Consider the following 18,961-nt stretch of genomic DNA (forward strand, 5'->3'; position numbering starts at 1 on the left):
ATCATGGCCTATATAGGCTCTCTGGAGGTTTACCAATTGGTTAATAGCATGCATGCAGCAAGCGCACTTTTGTGTCGGCGTATTTTTTGTCTTTGAACAGACAGGCTGGCTACCTTTAAAAGAGAAGGAGTCACGCGAATGAATTTCCTGGAGTCTGAAACCTTGCAATGGTCAGACAAAGATTGAGATGAGTACCTGAAAGACGAAGTAATCTTGTGGAAAACGCTCTCTGGCTGGATTTTAAGGTAACGTTATTTAGGCTATATGATATTGCACACTGTTAGGCTACATGTGCGTTTTCGGAAGGGCAGCGAAACGATAGACACAAAGTTGCCTAGCCTAGGCTATTTCATTTCATTAAATTAACTTGCACAAACATTTAGGCTATAAAGCTCTCAAGTGATTATCGGAACTGATAAAAAGAATTACTCGATGTAAAATGTAGGGGGAGTAGCCTTGTTAAATAGATCATAACGAGAGCGGCTATAGTAGGCTTTCTACACAGTAGTGACATGTTTATGATCAAGTGACAATATGTTTCAAATCGAATTGTGTTTTTTTTAATATATGTATATATTGTTCTAATTGTGCACATTCTGTTAAACCAGTCCTATGATTCTCTAAAATACATCGTGCCATGAACGTAGCTCCGTCTCTGTGCATAGCCTGATTCGTCTTTACCAGGACTCACTCACTCAGACTGCTGGCTATAATGCCTCTGAAGTCTCTCTTCTCTCTGGGACAGATGCACTTCGATCCAAACCTCCAGCCTATGTTAGGCTACTAAGATTTTTGTCTGGGTGTAGGATGCAGGCCTACACATTTTGTATCTCAAACCAATTAGAGTTTACTCGTCCAAAAGTGAACGAAATAATCTGGTTATGTTCGATCAGTTGCTTATACTGCTAAAATAGCCTATATCATCACAGCTGGGCTAATAAAAAAATACATGGTCAATTGCTCTTAGGCTATATTGAAAATGCAAATAGGAGTTTTGGCTAATCTGGTATTAACCTGCACTTGAACGTTTGTGTCCCATATCTGCAGATAAAAAACACAATATTTCCCACATCAAAAGCCCTTGCAGTGGTCATTTTTTACCTGAGTGGGTGAAGTGCTGTGTGGGAATAATACTAATGCTCTGTGACTGTGATTTGTTCTTTTGGTTGATGCATGAGTTGTTCTGGTTTTGAGTGAGTGTATTGGTTGTGACAGCACTTGCAGACAGAGAGGGGTGGCGTCACCAAATGTTTGCCTTCTGGCTTGTTCGGGAATCTTATTCCGTTTTCTTACTCATAGGCTATAGGCTACAGTACACAATATGTGCACCCAAAATGCAACCTCTTGTTTAATGTGCAAATACACGATTGAAGAATATGCCATTGTGCTAAGGTGATAGCTTTGAATGATTAAAAAAAAAGAAACTCCAGTCATTTATAAATAGATGCTCCTTGCTGATTGCTGTTTTATTTTTTCAGGAGAGGCACAGCCATGGACTTGGATGTAGTGAACATGTTTGTCATTGCTGGAAGCACACTAGCCATCCCTATCCTGGCATTTATGGCCTCATTTCTACTCTGGCCTGCAGCTCTCATAAAGGTGTATTACTGGTAATGTCAAGTGTTAACTTGTTTATTTGTAAAAGAAAGGGCTTTTCATGAAGATAAGGTCAACAGTTTTTTAAAGCCGCCTGCAAATAAGAATATTTTTGTTCTGTGTTCATATCGACCTCTGTACAATTGCATTAAGCCTGACGGTTTAACAAACTGCTAGTGTGTTGCAAGTGCTGAGGCTCTGTATCTAGGGTAAAGGTTGAAGTATTGCCTACATTCATAGGGCTGCTGGCCTTGTGTAACTTGCCCCCTGGACTGTCACGTCACAATTAGGGAATGTGTTTCACTCTTGAGAGCTTTGACTAACTTCATAATAAGGGAACATTTGTAGCCTTGATTGTGACATTTACAACATCGGTACTACATTGTCCTTTCATGTTTGGACTCAATATACATAGACATACATGTACATGTACAACAACAGGATCAAAGTGTTGCCTTCACCAACAGTCTGACACTGGACTGTGAAATGTATAAATTTCAGGCATACACAGGAGAAGTGTTGAATTCCTAGTGCTATAGGTAGAGGATTTTCCATAGCGGCCAATCAACAACCAACCCAGTTTAGCATCAAAAACAAAATCCCCTACAAAGTAACAATTGTGGGGAAAAACATCACCAACAGAACAGCCTTTGAGAGCATTTCATTGGGGTAGCCTAATCATGCAAGCGGAGAGAAGAAATACTCTTTTCTGATTGGCTGGTGGGGTGGCTATTAATTCTGAATAACGTGACTGACGCATATGAAGAAGATCTGGTAATAAAAAGTTTAATCACCGTTCCATATTAATGCTTATGAATGGTGTCTATACGTGGATTTCTAGGCAACGTCACGAAAACATGCATGCGCAACTAAGAGGCAGAAAGCACCATAGAACAGCATAGAGCAGTGCTCTTCATGAAAAGAATACAATACGTTTTTGTGCTGAAACCTGCACCAAATTTGAAATTACGATGGTTAGAGAATGTTCAATATGTTCAATATCCCTAACGGAATGCATGTCTTCGCCAAAAACGCCAAAAGACGATGTTATATTAATAATGCAAATAAACGACAAACTCAGCTTACAGCAGCCGACTATTAGGTTAAGTTTATGCAGTGTGGTCGGTGTTACATGGCAACTGGCACCCATGTTGACTGGAAATTGGAGACGATCAAATACAAATGCATGACATATTTAAATGTCAAAATGCTCTGTAGTACGCTACATGCAACTGTTTGAAATAATTCTGTCTTTCCCCGTTTTGTGCGCAGTGGTGTATCGCTCACCTAAATTCAACAAAGACTTTATCCATCACTTTGCTGACTTTTTGTCTGGACTAATGGTAAAATATGATTACATTTTAATTTCTGGTGATTTTAATGTTTGCTGTGAGTCACAACCTCTGACCTGGGACTTTTTAAACCTCATCGACTCATTTAGTCTGATTAAGCTGTCACCGGCCCAACTCATGAAAAGGGTCACATATTAGATCTTGTGCTGTCCTATGGTATTTCTGTCTCTGCTATGGAAATCTGTGCCATGTCTTTTTCCGACCACTCCCCAATTCTGTTCACTGTGTCAGTTCCATGCCCAGGTAATACCCACAGTGTCTCCAAACAGGTATCCCGCACGCTAAACCCCTCTACTGCCGGACATTTTTCTACCATGTTCAATGACTCCCCCTTGTGTAGGCCGTCATTAGACTCTGAGTACACTGCTGATGAGCTTCACTCTATGCTCTCATCATCCTGCACTAGCATTCTGGACGCCCCTTTCAAACCCAAACACAAAAAACCACAGACGCACCTGAAGGCGGGCGGAGCGAAAGTGGCAGAAGGACCGCCTTCACGTCTCCCTCCAAATCCTCCGTAGCTGCTTGTCGGACTACCACCGAGCCGTTAAAACTGCTAGAACTCAGTACATTTCCACCCTGGTCTCCAGAAACAGTCACAAACCCCAGGTTCTTTTTAATACACTGAATTCTCTCTTAAATCCCCGTAATGAATCCCCTGTTGTGCTATCACCCGCCCTCTGTGAAAGTTTTCAACAATTCTTCATTGACAAGGTTGCCGCTCTTAGGCCTCCAGATACCCCTGCCATCACACTCCCTGCACCTCCCCCCCTCCCCCTGCCAGCTGTCCTCAAGCAGTTTGAGCCCATTTCCCTATCCTCCCTCTCTGACACAGTCAGACAACTGCGGCCCTCCAACTGCCCCTCTGACTGCCTACCCCCCGTCTACTCAAGGATGCTACTGTCCTCGACACGGTTTCCCCCTTCCTCCTGCTGCTGATAAACACCATCCTCACCTCTGGTTGCGTCCCGGCTGCCTTCTAGCATGCTGTGGTGCAACCATTACTAAAAAAGCCCAACCTTGACCCCGCTATCCTCTCAAACTTCAGGCCTATCTCCAAGCTACTATTCCTACCAGCTGCAATCCTTCCTATCCAACAATAACATTTATGAGAAGTTCCAGTCTGGCTTTAGAACAGCCCACAGCACAGAAACTGCGCTCCTGAGAGTCCTCAATGACCTGCTCCTAGCCGCTGACTCGGGTAGCCCTGTGATCCTGGTGCTCTTAGATCTAACAGCAGCTTTCGACATGGTGGATCACATGATCCTGCTGGCTCGGCTCGAGCATCATGTGGGCATTAAAGACTCAGCCCTGGAGTTCTTCCGGTCCTACCTGCTTACCTCATGACCCCTCACCTGCGGGGTCCCTCAAGGCTCTATTCTGGGTCCCATCCTGTTTTTACTGTACATATTACCCCTAGGGGATATCCTGGTGAAACATAACATTTCCTTCCACTGCTTTGCAGATGACGTCTAGCTGTATATCCCTCTTAAGGCTGATGGGCAGGCTGCACTCCATCTACTGCGTGACTGTCTTGCTGACATCAAGGCATGGATGGGTGCAAACTTCCTCAACCTTAATGAGAGCAAGACTGAGTTAATTGTCTTTGGCAAAACCTCTCCGGCCTTCTCCACCAATGCCCTGGGCCCCCTTGCCTCTGGGCGTGATTTTTGACAGCAAATTCAAGTTCGAACAGCAGGTCAGTGCAGTGGTTAGGAAGGGCTTTTTCCACCACAGAACCCTAGCTAAGACCAAAGCCTACCTGCCCCAGAGCGATCTTAAGAGAGTCATCCATGCCTTCATCACATCACAACTGGACTAATGTAATGTTCTCTACACTGGCATCGATCAATCCCAGCTCCACCGCCTGCAGTTGGTTCAGAACTCCGTCGCCCGACTCCTCACCTGCACTAAAAAATGCGAACATATCACCACAGTTCTGGCTTCACTCCACTGGCTCCCCATCCGCTACCGCATCAATTTCAAACTCCTCTTGACTGTATACAAATCTCTCCATGGTCTGGCCCCCACCTACCTGTCTGATCTTCTCCACCACCATTCCCCTTCCAGAGCACTACAGTCAGCAGACCAACTGCGGCTGGAAGAATCCAGGACCAGGCTGAAAACTAGGGGGGACAGAGCCTTTTCAGTGGCAGCCCCTAGACTCTGGAACTGCCTCCCCCCCCCACATCCGTTTATTAAGATCGTCTTGGTAGTGTATAGGTCTAATTGAGTGCCTGTCATTTTAAGACGTTTGAGGGAACCCTTGCAATTCTAACACAGTTGAAAGGCTGCTGATGTGTGGATGCAATTTATAACGTTTTCTACATAGTTAAAATAAAGGTTCACGTACTTCTCCTTGGGACAAGCACTTTTGAATTTTGGAAAACACTTTTCCATTTACATCGGGATTTTGCAAACATTCAGTGTCAGAGTCAATAAAATGAGCCCTTCAACGAAATTGACAAGCAGCTGTAAGTAGGCTAAGCATGCTAAATTCGACATCCAAACAGTATTCTAACGTTAGCTTTGAGATACTGCTTGATTTCATAACTAGTAGTAATTATTAGTTTAGTCTCTTCAATGTAGCCTACTATGTTGTGATAAGACCTTAGCAGAGTTCACTTCAATGCAGCAGTTTTGAACAAATTTGCGCAGCATGGTCACGATGCTAAGCGGATTTAATAGCAATTTAGTCAGACGTCTTCTATGCAATGCTTCTATGTGGCAACAACAATCCTTCAACAATCGTGATTATTTTGTTAAATGCACATGCAGAGGAGTGGCAGCGGGCTACGAGAGAGAGCGGGGTGAGGCAAGGAAAGGCTGCGTGCGTAAAAAGCGCAGCTCAATGGCAATGCAAGGATTTGACCTTATATTTAATTTAAATTAAATTAAACATAGAAAAATTAATATGTGGCGGCGGATTTTTATTTCGTGGTGCCCCGCCACAGATTAGTCAATGTATGGGAAACACTGCAGTCCAGGGTAGGAATTTCACGGCGGCCCCTTGTGTTGGCCGTGAGGCCCCTTTGAAAATCAGAGGTTTACAGGCCACGGTGGCCTTGGTGCCCCCTTCTTTCAATATTCTGCTTTGCGTCCTGCTAATAGCGATTTTTATTTAGCCTGTGGCCTGTCAAAATAATCTTAGCATTCACAGCGCAAATTAATTTAGTCTTTTACGCAGTGGAGAAAGTAACAGCGCAAGAAAGTGCGTCCAAATTCACCCATTCTTCTCAGTTGAACTACTCGCAAAGTAGCCTATTCATCACACAGACATCACAAGTATCACATGAAAGAGCTTTTTCTCAGCTTTTAAACGATGTTAGCCGATAATTGCTGTGTTGAACGGTTCGCGAGAAAAGTAAATAATATAATTCAATTTAATCATACATTCTACTGAAGGTTTTGCGTCCATGATCTCCCTACCCATTCATCTCGGTGGAATACTTCACGAACCCGTCTTTTAACACATGACACACCATATATCAGAATAAACAGCAGACCTTACCGAACACAAAGGTGTAAAGCAGTCCCCTGTACAGTTAGCCGTTTCAGAGTAATCCAGTTTTGAGTTTGCAGTAAATTTCGACATGCATGGATGTCTCCAAATTTGGGCTTTAAGTTTTACAATGTGTTTAAATTGTTCCACATGATTTCAGAACGGGCCAAATACAAAATAAATGTTACAAATATCGCCTAGATATTGGTTAATCAGAGGACAGCTGACTAAGAGTTTGTGAAAGTACTGTAGCCTTAATGATCACAAAATGCTAAGCATGCATCTAGGCTATTTGAGTTTCTTAAAGCTGAGCTGTGCTTAAATTTAAATTGTTCAATACATGATTTCATAGCAGGCCAAATATAAAATAAATGTTATATATAGCCTAGATATATGTAATTATTAGATGATCAGATGATTTACAGTTCTATGTAATAGTGTTGTCACGATACCAAAATTATGACTTCGATACGATACCTGCCATAAATATCACGATGCTCGATACTAAAACGATACTACGGCGAAATCCTAAGATATCTGGAGAAGAAAGGACTCATACCTCCTCCAAGTGTATTGAGTAGTCATTTGTGTTGAATTTGGTGCACTTTTGTAGTGTGTAGGTCAATTCTGGGTTCTAAACTTCCTACATAATTATTATTTTTTTATAGTCAGTAAAATAGTAGGCCTACTTTGTGTGATTAAGTCCTTTATTGTTTGTTATAGTTCATTTACATTGTGTTGTGGCAATAAAGTAGCTTTAAATAGCCAAACTAGGCTAGATCAAGGTCAGTGTTAAAATTACTGCATGCAAATCACTAAATGCTATGCAGAGGGGCCTAATCTTTAGGCCATCTGATGTACAGTATAGGCTACCCTAGGCCTTCCCGTGTTCATGGGATTTCTTTGACAGTTGCAAAGGGGAAAATGTGAGGATAGTCTTCTTTGTGCCCAGTGTACAAGTACGACGTTCCAACCACTCAGGTCTTCGTCAGATAGGCCTACACCATTACCTGTTGCAATATATCTGTGTGCATTCCTACATTACGTCTATTTCTTTGATAACATGATTTGCTACCACCTACTGTAACAATAAGCCGCTATTATTATTAGGACTCAACACGCTTGGTGGTGTTATGCTGTGGGCATTAATTAGCGCATTTCGGGTAGCCTATCCTACATCTGGGCAATAATTATTGAACAAATTGCAGTCTACATGCCATGACAAATATTACCAGTAGTAGGCTGCTACTGACCGAACATGAAATAGATCGTTTACAAGTTATGGTAATGTTATTCTGGCGTGAACATTGCGCTTTCATCGCGTTAGCACCCTTGATTACAGCTCGTTATGTCTCGTCAAAATGATTACAGCTCTGTCTCGTCAAAATTCATTGATGAAGGAAGGTTCGCTTTATCCCAGAGAACCATACTCGTTTCACTTAGGCTAGACTAAAACATAAGAGAAGAACTTGGCACTAACCATGTAGTCGTGTTTTCTATAGCATATTCGTTAACCTGTCGATCGTTTACAAGTTATGGTAATGTTATTCTGGCGTGAACATTGCGCTTTCATCGCGTTAGCACCCTTGATTACAGCTCGTTATGTCTCGTCAAAATGATTACAGCTCTGTCTCGTCAAAATTCATTGATGAAGGAAGGTTCGCTTTATCCCAGAGAACCATACTCGTTTCACTTAGGCTAGACTAAAACATAAGAGAAGAACTTGGCACTAACCATGTAGTCGTGTTTTCTATAGCATATTCGTTAACCTGTCGTTCTTTGAACTCTTTAAAAATGTTGGCATATATCTGCGAGGTGTTTAGCCAAGTTCCATGCGTAGCCTACTGCTTTTAAATGACTTTGTGTACCTGATGGCTTGCCTTCACGCTATGTATCCGAAATAGAAATAGCACACCTTTTGTTTTATCCACAAGGCCTAGAACTGTCGGCAAAGAACTATGTTGACGTTGGCTGCGCACTCACTCACTCAGAGCTGCCTGCTTGACACGCCCACTTGCCTAGATGCGTGCAAGGAGCAGTGGGAGCAGCAGTTGACACAGACACAGAACGTTATTATTTTAATAAAGTATCGATTCTAAAAACGTCTGAAATCGTATCGTTTTTTGCGTGAAGGCATCGCGATACCTTTTTAGTATCGATACACCGTGCAACACTACTATGTAATATGTCATGTTTCATGTTTTTGTAATGTTTCATACAGTGATGCAGGTCTACTGCAGTGAATAGGCTAAATACAACTTTGATCATTTTATAGCCTACTACTGTATAGTTAACTTTGGCCTTGGTGCCCTGACATGTGGCCTTTGTGCCCCCCACCAAATATGCCCAACTGAAGGCAAAGTGGCCTTGCCCCCAGAATGGTGAAATTCCAAGCCTGCTGCAGTCTCTAAATGTTTTTAAATCCCTTTTAAAGACCCACCCCTTTTCACTTGCCTTTGGCTAATGTCTCCTTTTATGCCACAGTGTTTAGTTTTAAATGTTCTTTTTTCTGCATTTCTTAATTTATTTTAACTGGAGCCCTTTTTGTATTTGTGCCTTCCTGTTTTTATTTATTGCACTTTATTGTGAAGCACTTTGGTGTGGCTAAGCCGTCTGTAAATGTGCTTTATAAATAAAATTGACATTGACATTGACATGCACTGGACCATGAATATGCCACCCAAAAAATAAATACCTAAATAGCCTAATAATAACTCCACGTGGGAGTCGAACCTGCCTCCTAAATGAGACTGTTTACATGATAACCATTCGTCTACGAACTTGCGCCACAGCCTAACCTCAGTGAAATGTTTGTAAAACCAGTGTTCCCACGGGTCATGGAATATCATGGAATTTTAGAAAGTCTGTTCCAGATATGGAAAGTCAGGGAATTTTATCATTTTTGGGACAAAGTCATGGAATATCAGGGAATTTTGATGTAGCAGTTTAAAATGTACAAAATACATTAATACAAATATATTTCCACACAGAATTGGTGTGTATCTGGTTATTAGCTTTACGTCTTGGTTGAGTAGCCCAACTGGGTTTATTCAATGCCTATTTATTCATCTCCCGCTCTAAAAAAGTAAAAGATTTTTGACTGCTATGTGGGTGCTCTGAAATCATTGGTTGGTATATTGTACTATTCATTAAGTAAGTCATGGAAATTCTGTTTTTTTTTTGTCAGGGAAAAGTCATGGAGTTTTACATTTGACTAAGAGTGGGAACCCTGTAAAACTTAACCATTCTTTCAAGGCCTACTAAATGGCTTGGGCAACGGTAGCATGATAACATGGTAGCCATCAGAAAAGTTTGGATTGGCGGGAAACAACAACGCTTGCCTACAAAGTAGTCTCCGGTTCTGCTCCCACCTACTTGAATGCCCTCATACAGACATACGCTACCTCCAGACCATTGCGATCCTCAGACGAAAGACGTCTAGCTCTACCACCGGTACGCTCAGGCCAATCCAAACTTTTCTCATCTGTTGTTCCACGTTGGTGGAATGCTCTACCAGTTCCTTCCAGAGCAGGGACATCCCTCTCCATTTTCAAAAAACTCCTGAAGACCCAGCTCTTTAGAGAACATCTCCTCTCATAGCACCACTTACAACAAGTCTTGTTGATCCTAGCACTTACAACCCGTCTTGAACTGACACTCAACTGTTTAAAAACAGCACTCACTGATGCAGTTATTCTTAAATTGTTGAGAGAATTGCTTTAAAACGTAACTGTTACCATGTTGTTAGTCGCTTTGGTTAAAAATGCGTCAGCCAAATGTAATGTAATGTAATGTAATGTAATGTAATGTATAACATTTATCGCAACAATGGAATCAACAACAAGCTAATTGTCCATGCTTTCACTGTCAAAGAAAGTTGGTACAACAAACAATTCAGCTTCTTTTTCCTTTCCAAAGTTTCCTTTGCGTGCTGTAAAGGCATGACTATTTCCTATAGTGGCAACCAGGGACAGGACACCTCGGCGGCCGTTATCCCTTACATATCCAAGGAATTACCAGTGCAGGAAAATGCAAAAAATGTGATGTAAAATATCATGTATAGTTTAAAACAGATAATGCAGAGATAGTTACAGAGAGTTCTGTATGAGTTCCAATTTGTTTATATGCGTTTTTGGGAGACCAGTAAAAAGTACATTGCAGTAGTCTAACCTACTAGTGATAAAGGCTTGGATTAATTTTTTTTTGCATCTTGTTGAGTTAAAAAGGCCGCACTTTGGCAATGTTTCTCAGGTGAAAATTAGCTGTTTGGGTAACTTTACTAATATGGGGCTTGAAGCTTATCTCTGTATCTTAGTTAGTTAGTTAGTTTATTTGTCCTTACATAGGAAATTTGTTTTCACCTACCATACAATACAAGCCTCACAGACATGAAATACATAGATACACACAGTTACGGTTCTTCACCCACCACCCTGTTACCACATACCCCACCCACATAGATGTTAACAGCACATATACAGCACATATATCACAACAGCACATATACAGCACATATACATCACATTACACAGATACAAACAGGAAAACCATCACCAGGAGGAATGAGGGCGACACCTAGGCTTGTTACTTTCTCACTTTGATTTTGGTCCAACCAAAAATACCTGTTTTATCGTGATTTAGCTTTAGAAAATTGTTGGTCATACACTGATTAATGAAGGCTAAGCATGCGATAAGGGAGTAAAGGCCATCTGGGTTTGTTGGTTACACAGAAAAATATATTTGGGTATTGTCTGCATAGCTGTGGAAGTTTATATTATGCTGACTTATGATGTTTTCTAACGGAAGCATTTGTAGGGAAAAAAGCAAAGGACCAAGATGGCTCCATTTTCTGCCAGTAATATAGGTTTCAAACTAGTTTAAAACATTATCAGAGAGACCAACCCACTTCGCAAGGCGGTGAATTAAAATGTTATGATCAATGGTGTTGAATGCTGCACTCAAATCTAGAAGAATAAGGATTAAGACTTTGTTGCAAGTTCATTAACTATGAACTTGCAACATGAGATCTACTATGAGATCATTAACTATGCCATTTAATGTGAAGCAGATTCAGTTCCTAAGCCTAATTGTAATATGTCTGTACTTTTCTCTCTGTTTTTCACTACTAGGTATTGGAGAAGAGCACTGGGCCTGCAGGTGGCCCATGCAGAATATAAGGGTTACCAGTTCTGCTACTCCCACCGGGGGAAACCTGGGAACCGCCCCTCTATCCTCATGCTTCATGGGTTTTCTGCCCATAAAGACATGTGGCTGTCTGTGGTTAAGGTAAAAAGGAAGTCTATATTACGGACTTATTCTAATGTTGTGTCTCCTATTATATTATGTGCTACCGTGGAGTCTGTAGGGGTCAATCCCCATGAATTGCCCAGATAGAGTGACAGAAATGCATGAGTGCTAGATAGGGTTGAATGGTTGGTTGGACTGAATTTCCGATTGAATAGTGCAACTTCTCTGAAGCTCTTGTGACCATCGGAAAACAGACTGGCCCAGTTGGTCCACTGTTGTCCATTAAGAAGTGTGATTAAAGTGTATACACTAAGACTGAATTTCAAATGAATATCATAATATTGGACATTTCATAAATGTACTGCCTGGTTTTGTCATCTTTGCAGTTTCTCCAAAAGAATGTACACATTATTTGTGTGGACATGCCAGGCCATGAGGGTACTACACGCACAAGTGCTGTAGACTACTCCATTGAGGGTCAGGTCAAGAGGATACGCCAGGTAGGCTGTGCTGGGTAAACGTTGAGCCCTCTGACAAGGCAGGATAGGATAGGACCAATGAGTACTAAAGTACTACTAAAGTACTTCTTTTCATTTCTTATACATTTCTACAGCTATTATATCTAAGGCAGTGACATATAACCGGATATAAAAGTTTTAATAACTCAACTCACAAAGGCTTTTTAGGTACCAATATGGCAAACACCCAGAGTACATGGGTATGCTAAGAGAACCGTTGTGTGTGTATTTAATGAAGCCCTTTTGTCTAGTTTGTAGAGAGCACTGACTTAAACAAGAAGCCCTTCCACCTGGTGGGCACGTCCATGGGGGGTAATGTGGCTGGTGTGTATGCTGCACGCTTCCCTGCCGACCTCTGCAGTCTGACTCTCATCTGTCCAGCAGGTCTTTCAGTTCAAATTATGTGTGCCCACTAACTGTATCCACATGTTCACATTCATTATTCACTGTATAGAACCGTGTTTAGTGATTCAAGCAAATGAAGGTGTGGATGTTTGTTGGAGGTTGCATTGTGCATGGACTGTTAAATAACACTTATCCTCCCCTGTTCTGTGGAATACTCAGGTCTGAAATATCCTACGGAGAGTAATTTTGTGAAACACCTAAGGGAGCTGGAGAAGACACAGGACACCCAGAGTATCCCACTCATCCCCTCCACTCCTGAAGAGATGGAGGAGATGCTCAAGCTGTGCTCCTTTGTTCGATTCAAGATACCTCAGCAGGTACTGTGCCTGCGTTTTCTCTACACAGTCCATTTTTATTATTTCTTGTGATTGTAGTTTTGTCCAACTTAGCTTTGATAAGCGATCGGTGACCAAATTGAATTGCATCCAGATAGTTTCAATGTATTTGACCTTTCTTAATTTTGTCTGCATTCCCTAGTATACTACACAAGTTTTTTAAGTTCTGGACTTTCCTTTTTGGAAAAATTATGTCCGCTTTGTTGACCAGTGGTCGTAACTCTCCCATGCACGGTTTATACTGAGATACAACCTCACTCTTGCTTGTTGTCAAAGACATTTAATACTCTATGATGGCATTACAACAAAACAGTATAGTTCATGTATATTTTTCTAGATATTTTTCTATATACCTTTAGTTTTTATATTTAGGCTGTATACTTTGTCAGTCTTTATAGTTAATTTTATAGTATATGATGCCAGGTTTAAGGAAACTTCATGATATAATTTTGAAGTTATTTTGTAGTTCTTTTTTTGTGGGTTTTAATTTTGTAGACATACTTGCAAATAAATAACTCCTAGTTAGTTTGTGGTCACAAAGTTCGTTAGATGCACAAAACTGAATTGGGAGACAACTGGCCATTAACTGCTCAAACTCTGATCTCGTTGTTTGCAATAGTTTCCTCCGTAAGAAGTGAGATTAGGTGAGAAGATGATTATTTACACATGAACACCTTCTGTCTTGCTTGATATGTCATTATAAACTTAAGGATGCAGTGAATTGTAAATGCAGTGAATTGTAAAGGATATTTTCTCTTACAGTGGTAACCACTGGTATCAAAAATTGATGCTCAGATATAAAATAAAATGAAATTCTGATGATATTCTATACTATTATTAGACAATTCTTGGAAAATGTCTTAATGCTTTTCCAGATTCTTCAGGGATTAGTGGATGTCCGGGTCCCACACAATGACTTTTATCGAGAGGGTTTGTAATGGACCATTCTAACCATTAACAGCAACAATACTGGAATTAGATATAAATAGCAAATACACATTATACAGATACAAACAGCACATACATTGCCCAGATAAGTGACTTTGCATGCATTTCACTCTCCCATAGTGTTCATGGAGATTGTTGGAGAAGAGTCCAGGCATTCCTTGCATGAAAACATGCACTTAATATCCACACCACTGCAAGTTATTTGGGGAAAACATGATCAGGTATATTACAAACCTTTCGACCTTACCTGGTTAGGACAGAATAACCATCTGTTAGTGGTGGGCCAAAACTTTGAAATGTCGACTTTGTTATTAATTGATGGGGTAAAATATGTGAACAAAATATTAGGGGTGCATATTGCACGTGACATGTGCTGCGCTCGCCGCTAGGTTGCTCTTGGTTGAGGTAATGCCCCAAAGATTTTTGTGTGCTTGCCGACGGGCTCAGTGCAAAATATCTATGATTTACAGGGCGCCACGATCAAAGTTAAACATGGTTGAACTTCGACCACGGCACACCCAAGAGCTTGCGGTGTGCTTTGCTCGGCGCAGTAGCAGACCAGTTCTTGCGCACGCAAGCCCATTAAAAATAATGGGTTTCATAGCGGTGCGATGCCATTTGTGCGTGCAATGTGACCCCCCCCCCCCCCCCCCCCCAGGACAATTTTGTTTTTTATGTCAAGTGATATTTTACAACTTATTAGTGTTATAACCACTTCCACTTTCTAGGTTGTTCTTATTGTGACATTTTGTTCATGATTAGGTTGTGGATGTTTCTGGAGCCTCTGTATTGGCTGAAGCATTGCCGGGTTGTCAGGTGGATCTCCTGGATAAATGTGGCCATTCGGTGGTGATGGAACGGCCCCGTAAGACTGCCCAGCTCATTATGGACTTTATCATTGCTCAGCAGAATGCAGGCTGTGCTAGCAGCAAGAAACTTTCTTGAGGCAGTTCGGATTCTATTTATCAGAGGTGCACACTCAAGAGTGCATCATAATTGATGAATATTTTTTATATCTAGCTATAACTCAGGGATTTTGCCCTAAATCCTGACAGGATGGGGAAACACTGGGAAATAATCAGCACAATGTGAACTACCTGACAATAAGTTTTTGATGTGCCAAATTCAGTTAATTTTATCGCTACATTGATTCTAGATCACTCCAGTCTAATGTCTTTGGATAGAGTTTTACTTTTCAGAATTGTTTGCATTATACACTCTCTGTTTTCACTTATTTCTGTGACATTGCACTCAATATCCTGTTGGGTTACACAGTCACAGTGTCGTTCAAATTAAACATGTTATGTTTTTCTGAAAGCACCTGCAGTGTTATGTGTACAAAGCTCTGAGTGATCAATATGTACTGAAGAAAGAACCAGTAAGACTTACACAAAAGGGGTATGTGGGGGTATGTGTCTATTCTGTCTATCATTAAAGTATAATATATTGCAAATAGACTGTGTTGGAGCTATTATGAAATTAGTGATTTTAAACTGTGAGTATTATCCTGAAAATTTTAGATGTCAGGTGGTAACACTGGACTGAAATTGAAACGGGAGGAGATGGAGGAAGGTGGCGAGGGATTGGACAGATATTGACCAAAAAAATGGCTATAGCAGCTAAGTATAGCAACTACAGCTTCAGTCGTTCTTGAAGTTGCATGACTGGTTTTCTCTGTAGTGACTCGCTACGTCTATGCTGTATAGCTATGCTAGGTGAACGATTTGCCTATTACAGGTTCTTTTACCATCAAATTGGTTTTGTAAAAGTGAAAAACTTACATAGTGTACCTTTAACAAATGACCTTCAAATAACACAATGGGACACCAGGCAACGTTTTCGTGTTAATTAATCATCTTCGTAAGTCGGTATATGGTTAAATGACTCATTACGGGGTGAATGAAGGCTCTCTCGCCCGCCCCTTCTGCCTGTAGGAAGAATATCCCACTTGCAAGTTCGGTGTATCCTACCCGCTGACCGAAGCAGGATCAGTTTACAGCACAGAGGCAGGCTAACGAAAAGCTAGAGATTGTTGCAAACGTGTGTATAATGGCAGAGCCGGCGAAGAAGCAGCGAAAACCCTTGACGGAAGACGCAAAGAAAAGGAAAAGAGCTTCAGACCGAGCGAGGGGGAGTTTTGTAGAGAAAAAGCATCAGGCTTGCCTGGTGTCCCTTTAACAGAACATACGGTTTGGCACACTGGTGAACCACGGATAGGTTGTAAAGTTTAGGCTAAGTAGCCTCTTGTAATAGCTATATATTAATACGGCGTTATGGCCGACTTTTTGAAGTAAGCCAGGATTTGCCTTTAGCTTGCTTGCTTGATGGGATACCCCACAGGTAACCCTTAAATGCAAGCATAGTGATGGGTGTGACCTTGCCAGCCAATCAGCTTTAACTTGAGTCGGGCACATAGACCCTGCTCCACAACAATTAAGTCATTTTTGGGACTTTGCTTTGGGTCATGCCCAACAACACCCCTTGCTCTGTTCTAAAATCTCTGTAACCTACAACTTCCTTGACTATGCTGGGTTCAGGGGTCTGGAAAGAATGGGAACTATCCATGTAATGATGTCGTTCTTCTAAGTGTGAGCGAGCGTTCATGTGCTTTGCTGTTGGAATGTGGGAAAACCATTGATGCCACCACAAAGGTTATAACATACAGAGCCCCTAAGGGGATATGAAAGTTTTGCATGAGCACATGAAAGTTTCGAGTGAGCCCATGAAAGTTTCACATGAGCACATGAAACTAATCTTTAGATTTGTTTTTGCTCACGTCCCCTTAAGGGCTCCGTAATAACATACACACATTAATCCTAAATAAAAGACTGCTCAAATGTATGATGGTGAGAGGCGCTTTTAAAAGAAGATAATATCTTTGATTTATAATAGCTTTGACAAAAACTGCTAATTGCCCAGTTCACATTAAAATTGTTGGACATCAGTCCACGTGGACTACAATTGAACTACTAAATGATGACAAATCAGGTAGCGTTCACAAGGATTTTCCCGCTGGGACAAATGTTTTTCCTATTATTCCCGGACCCCAAAAACACCATTATTATACACCGGGTCACCCGGAGAGAAGAAATACTCTTTTCTGATTGGCTGGCGGGTGGCCTTTAATTCGGAATAACAGGACACCGTTCCATATCAATGCTTATGAATGGTAACTATAACAACCATAGTAGGACAACGGTTGCAGCGCTCTAGAATCTTTTGGTTGCAGGCTTCCCAACAATGGAATCAACTGTAAACAAGCTAACTGTCCATCAAAGATTCTAGAACAGAGCTCTGTTCTAGAATCTTTGGTCCATCAAAGATAGCTCTGTTCTAGAATCTTTGTTGTCCATGCTAAAGTTGTACAACAAGCTGAACTAGTGAGCTTCTTTTTAAACAGAACCGCGTGTTTCCAGTGTTTCCAGTGGCAACCGGGTGATAAGCGGGATAACGGCCTTCGAGGTGTGTCCAGTTATACGGAATTAATGGACTTGGGCGGAGGCAACTCCCCTCCGCTGCGCATCGGGGAGTTTTTGCCCCTCGCCCTCGTCCATTAATTCCGTATAACAGGACACCTCGGCGGCCGTTATCCCTCACATAACACTTGGTTAGAAAGCCCTTCTAGCTATAAACACTATTCAGCCTTGCATCAGATAGGCTAGGCCTACTGTAGTTTTTTTCTTTTTTTTTTCTATGTAGGCTGTAGCCTAGGCCCTACTATATCGGTCCCTATTAAATAAACTATAAAAATAATAATAAAAATAAATAAATAATATTAAGTCACACAGACACATTTAGCATTTTCTCTAGTTTGGGTTCTTTTAAGACGAATTTGCAGCTAGAAATGGTGATAGGTTAGTGAAGGCTACAGACTGGCCGTAGCTACCATAAAGGACACCGAGGTCATGTCCTCGGTATTTTTTTCTTCAAGTTTCGTTTAATTTATTAAGTATGCCTAGCCTAGGCTACAAATAGCTGACGAGACAATTATCTTTGCATCGACGCACCGTCACGTGATACCTCTGACATGTCAAAACGAAAGTAGAGTTGAGTCGGCTATCGCGGAGTGTGTCCTAAACTAATTAACGAACGCAACGCAGCTTATAAACTTCAAAATAAATTTGACGTCTTGTTAATTTCTGACAGTAGGCTAATCTTAATTCACCTGCCGTGAACAAAGGCTGTCACAAAGTTAACGTTTGGAAAGCCAGCAGAAGTTGAGCAGACAAAGAAGTAAAGGAGGGAAGGTGGAAATGTAGGCCTAATGGTTGAATAGAATTATTATAAAGATGCAATAGGGCTACCAATAAGATGCTAACCTGTAATGAAATGTTATGTTGAAATTCAGTGGAGATGCAGTTAGCAGAGGTGGACAGAGTACACAGCTTCATTACTTGAGTAAAAGTAGCCTACAGATACACTATGCTAAATTTTACTCAAGTACAAGTAAAAGTACAACAGTCAGATGTCTACTTAAGTAAAAGAACTGAAGTAGGCCTACTTGTTTTTAAAAGTACTTGAGTATCAAGAGTACAAGAGTAGCCTACATTTTCTAAATATTGCATACTACTGCCACAGTGCTTACATTTACAGAAATGTCCTACATGGGGTCATGAAAAATGTTAATGTTAATACCTTGGAGAATGTAAAAGGAATTGAAAGTAAAATGAAGTCATTTTCATCTTTTTACCATGTTTCCAGGCATGGGCAGTATTTCTAATACATGTATTTAAAATACAAAATACTATTTTGTAATTGAAACACTTGAAGTGAAAACTATCATTAACTTGTTCAGAAAATTTAAATAGTCTGGCGAGGTGGGGCCACAGGTTGGCACATTCCCGGGATGGACCTGCTGCATCTTCATCCATTGTTTCGCCCATGGTTTCATCTCTTATCTAAATCTGACCATGGAGTTGACTTTGGCGGAAAACTGAAGGTGATTGCTGATAGGCTGTCCCAATCAGTGGCGCCTGCACAATCCAATCACGTTGGATTGTGCAGAGAGGGAAACAACAAATTGAGGGTTTCCGAGATTTTTCTTTTTTCCTTTTTTTT

The 18,961-nt window shown here is 41.1% G+C and overlaps 1 protein-coding gene across 2 annotated transcripts; it reads left to right on the forward strand.

Moving 5' to 3' along the window:
• Window positions 1–99: 99 nt before the first annotated feature.
• abhd6a (abhydrolase domain containing 6, acylglycerol lipase a) lies at window positions 100–15,356 on the forward strand. 2 transcript variants are annotated; one of them, XM_076268304.1, is made up of 9 exons: window positions 100–245; window positions 1,479–1,610; window positions 11,580–11,736; window positions 12,084–12,197; window positions 12,467–12,539; window positions 12,780–12,937; window positions 13,831–13,885; window positions 14,024–14,124; window positions 14,666–15,356. In XM_076268304.1, exons 2-9 carry the CDS (start codon window positions 1,492–1,494, stop codon window positions 14,846–14,848), a joined length of 960 nt encoding a protein of 319 aa, XP_076124419.1. In that variant the 5' UTR covers window positions 100–245; window positions 1,479–1,491; the 3' UTR covers window positions 14,849–15,356. The 2 variants fall into 2 exon arrangements, with proteins under 2 accessions (XP_076124419.1, XP_076124418.1); XM_076268303.1 differs by having other exon boundaries at window positions 102–245; window positions 12,467–12,599.
• Window positions 15,357–18,961: the final 3,605 nt, after the last annotated feature.

The sequence above is a fragment of the Alosa pseudoharengus genome, unplaced genomic scaffold (genome assembly GCF_046254945.1).
Source record: "Alosa pseudoharengus isolate Yale_2024_CS ecotype anadromous, Long Island Sound unplaced genomic scaffold, YU_APseudo_1.1 YU_APseudo_1.1_scf_5, whole genome shotgun sequence".
Taxonomy (NCBI): Eukaryota; Metazoa; Chordata; class Actinopteri; order Clupeiformes; family Clupeidae; genus Alosa; species Alosa pseudoharengus.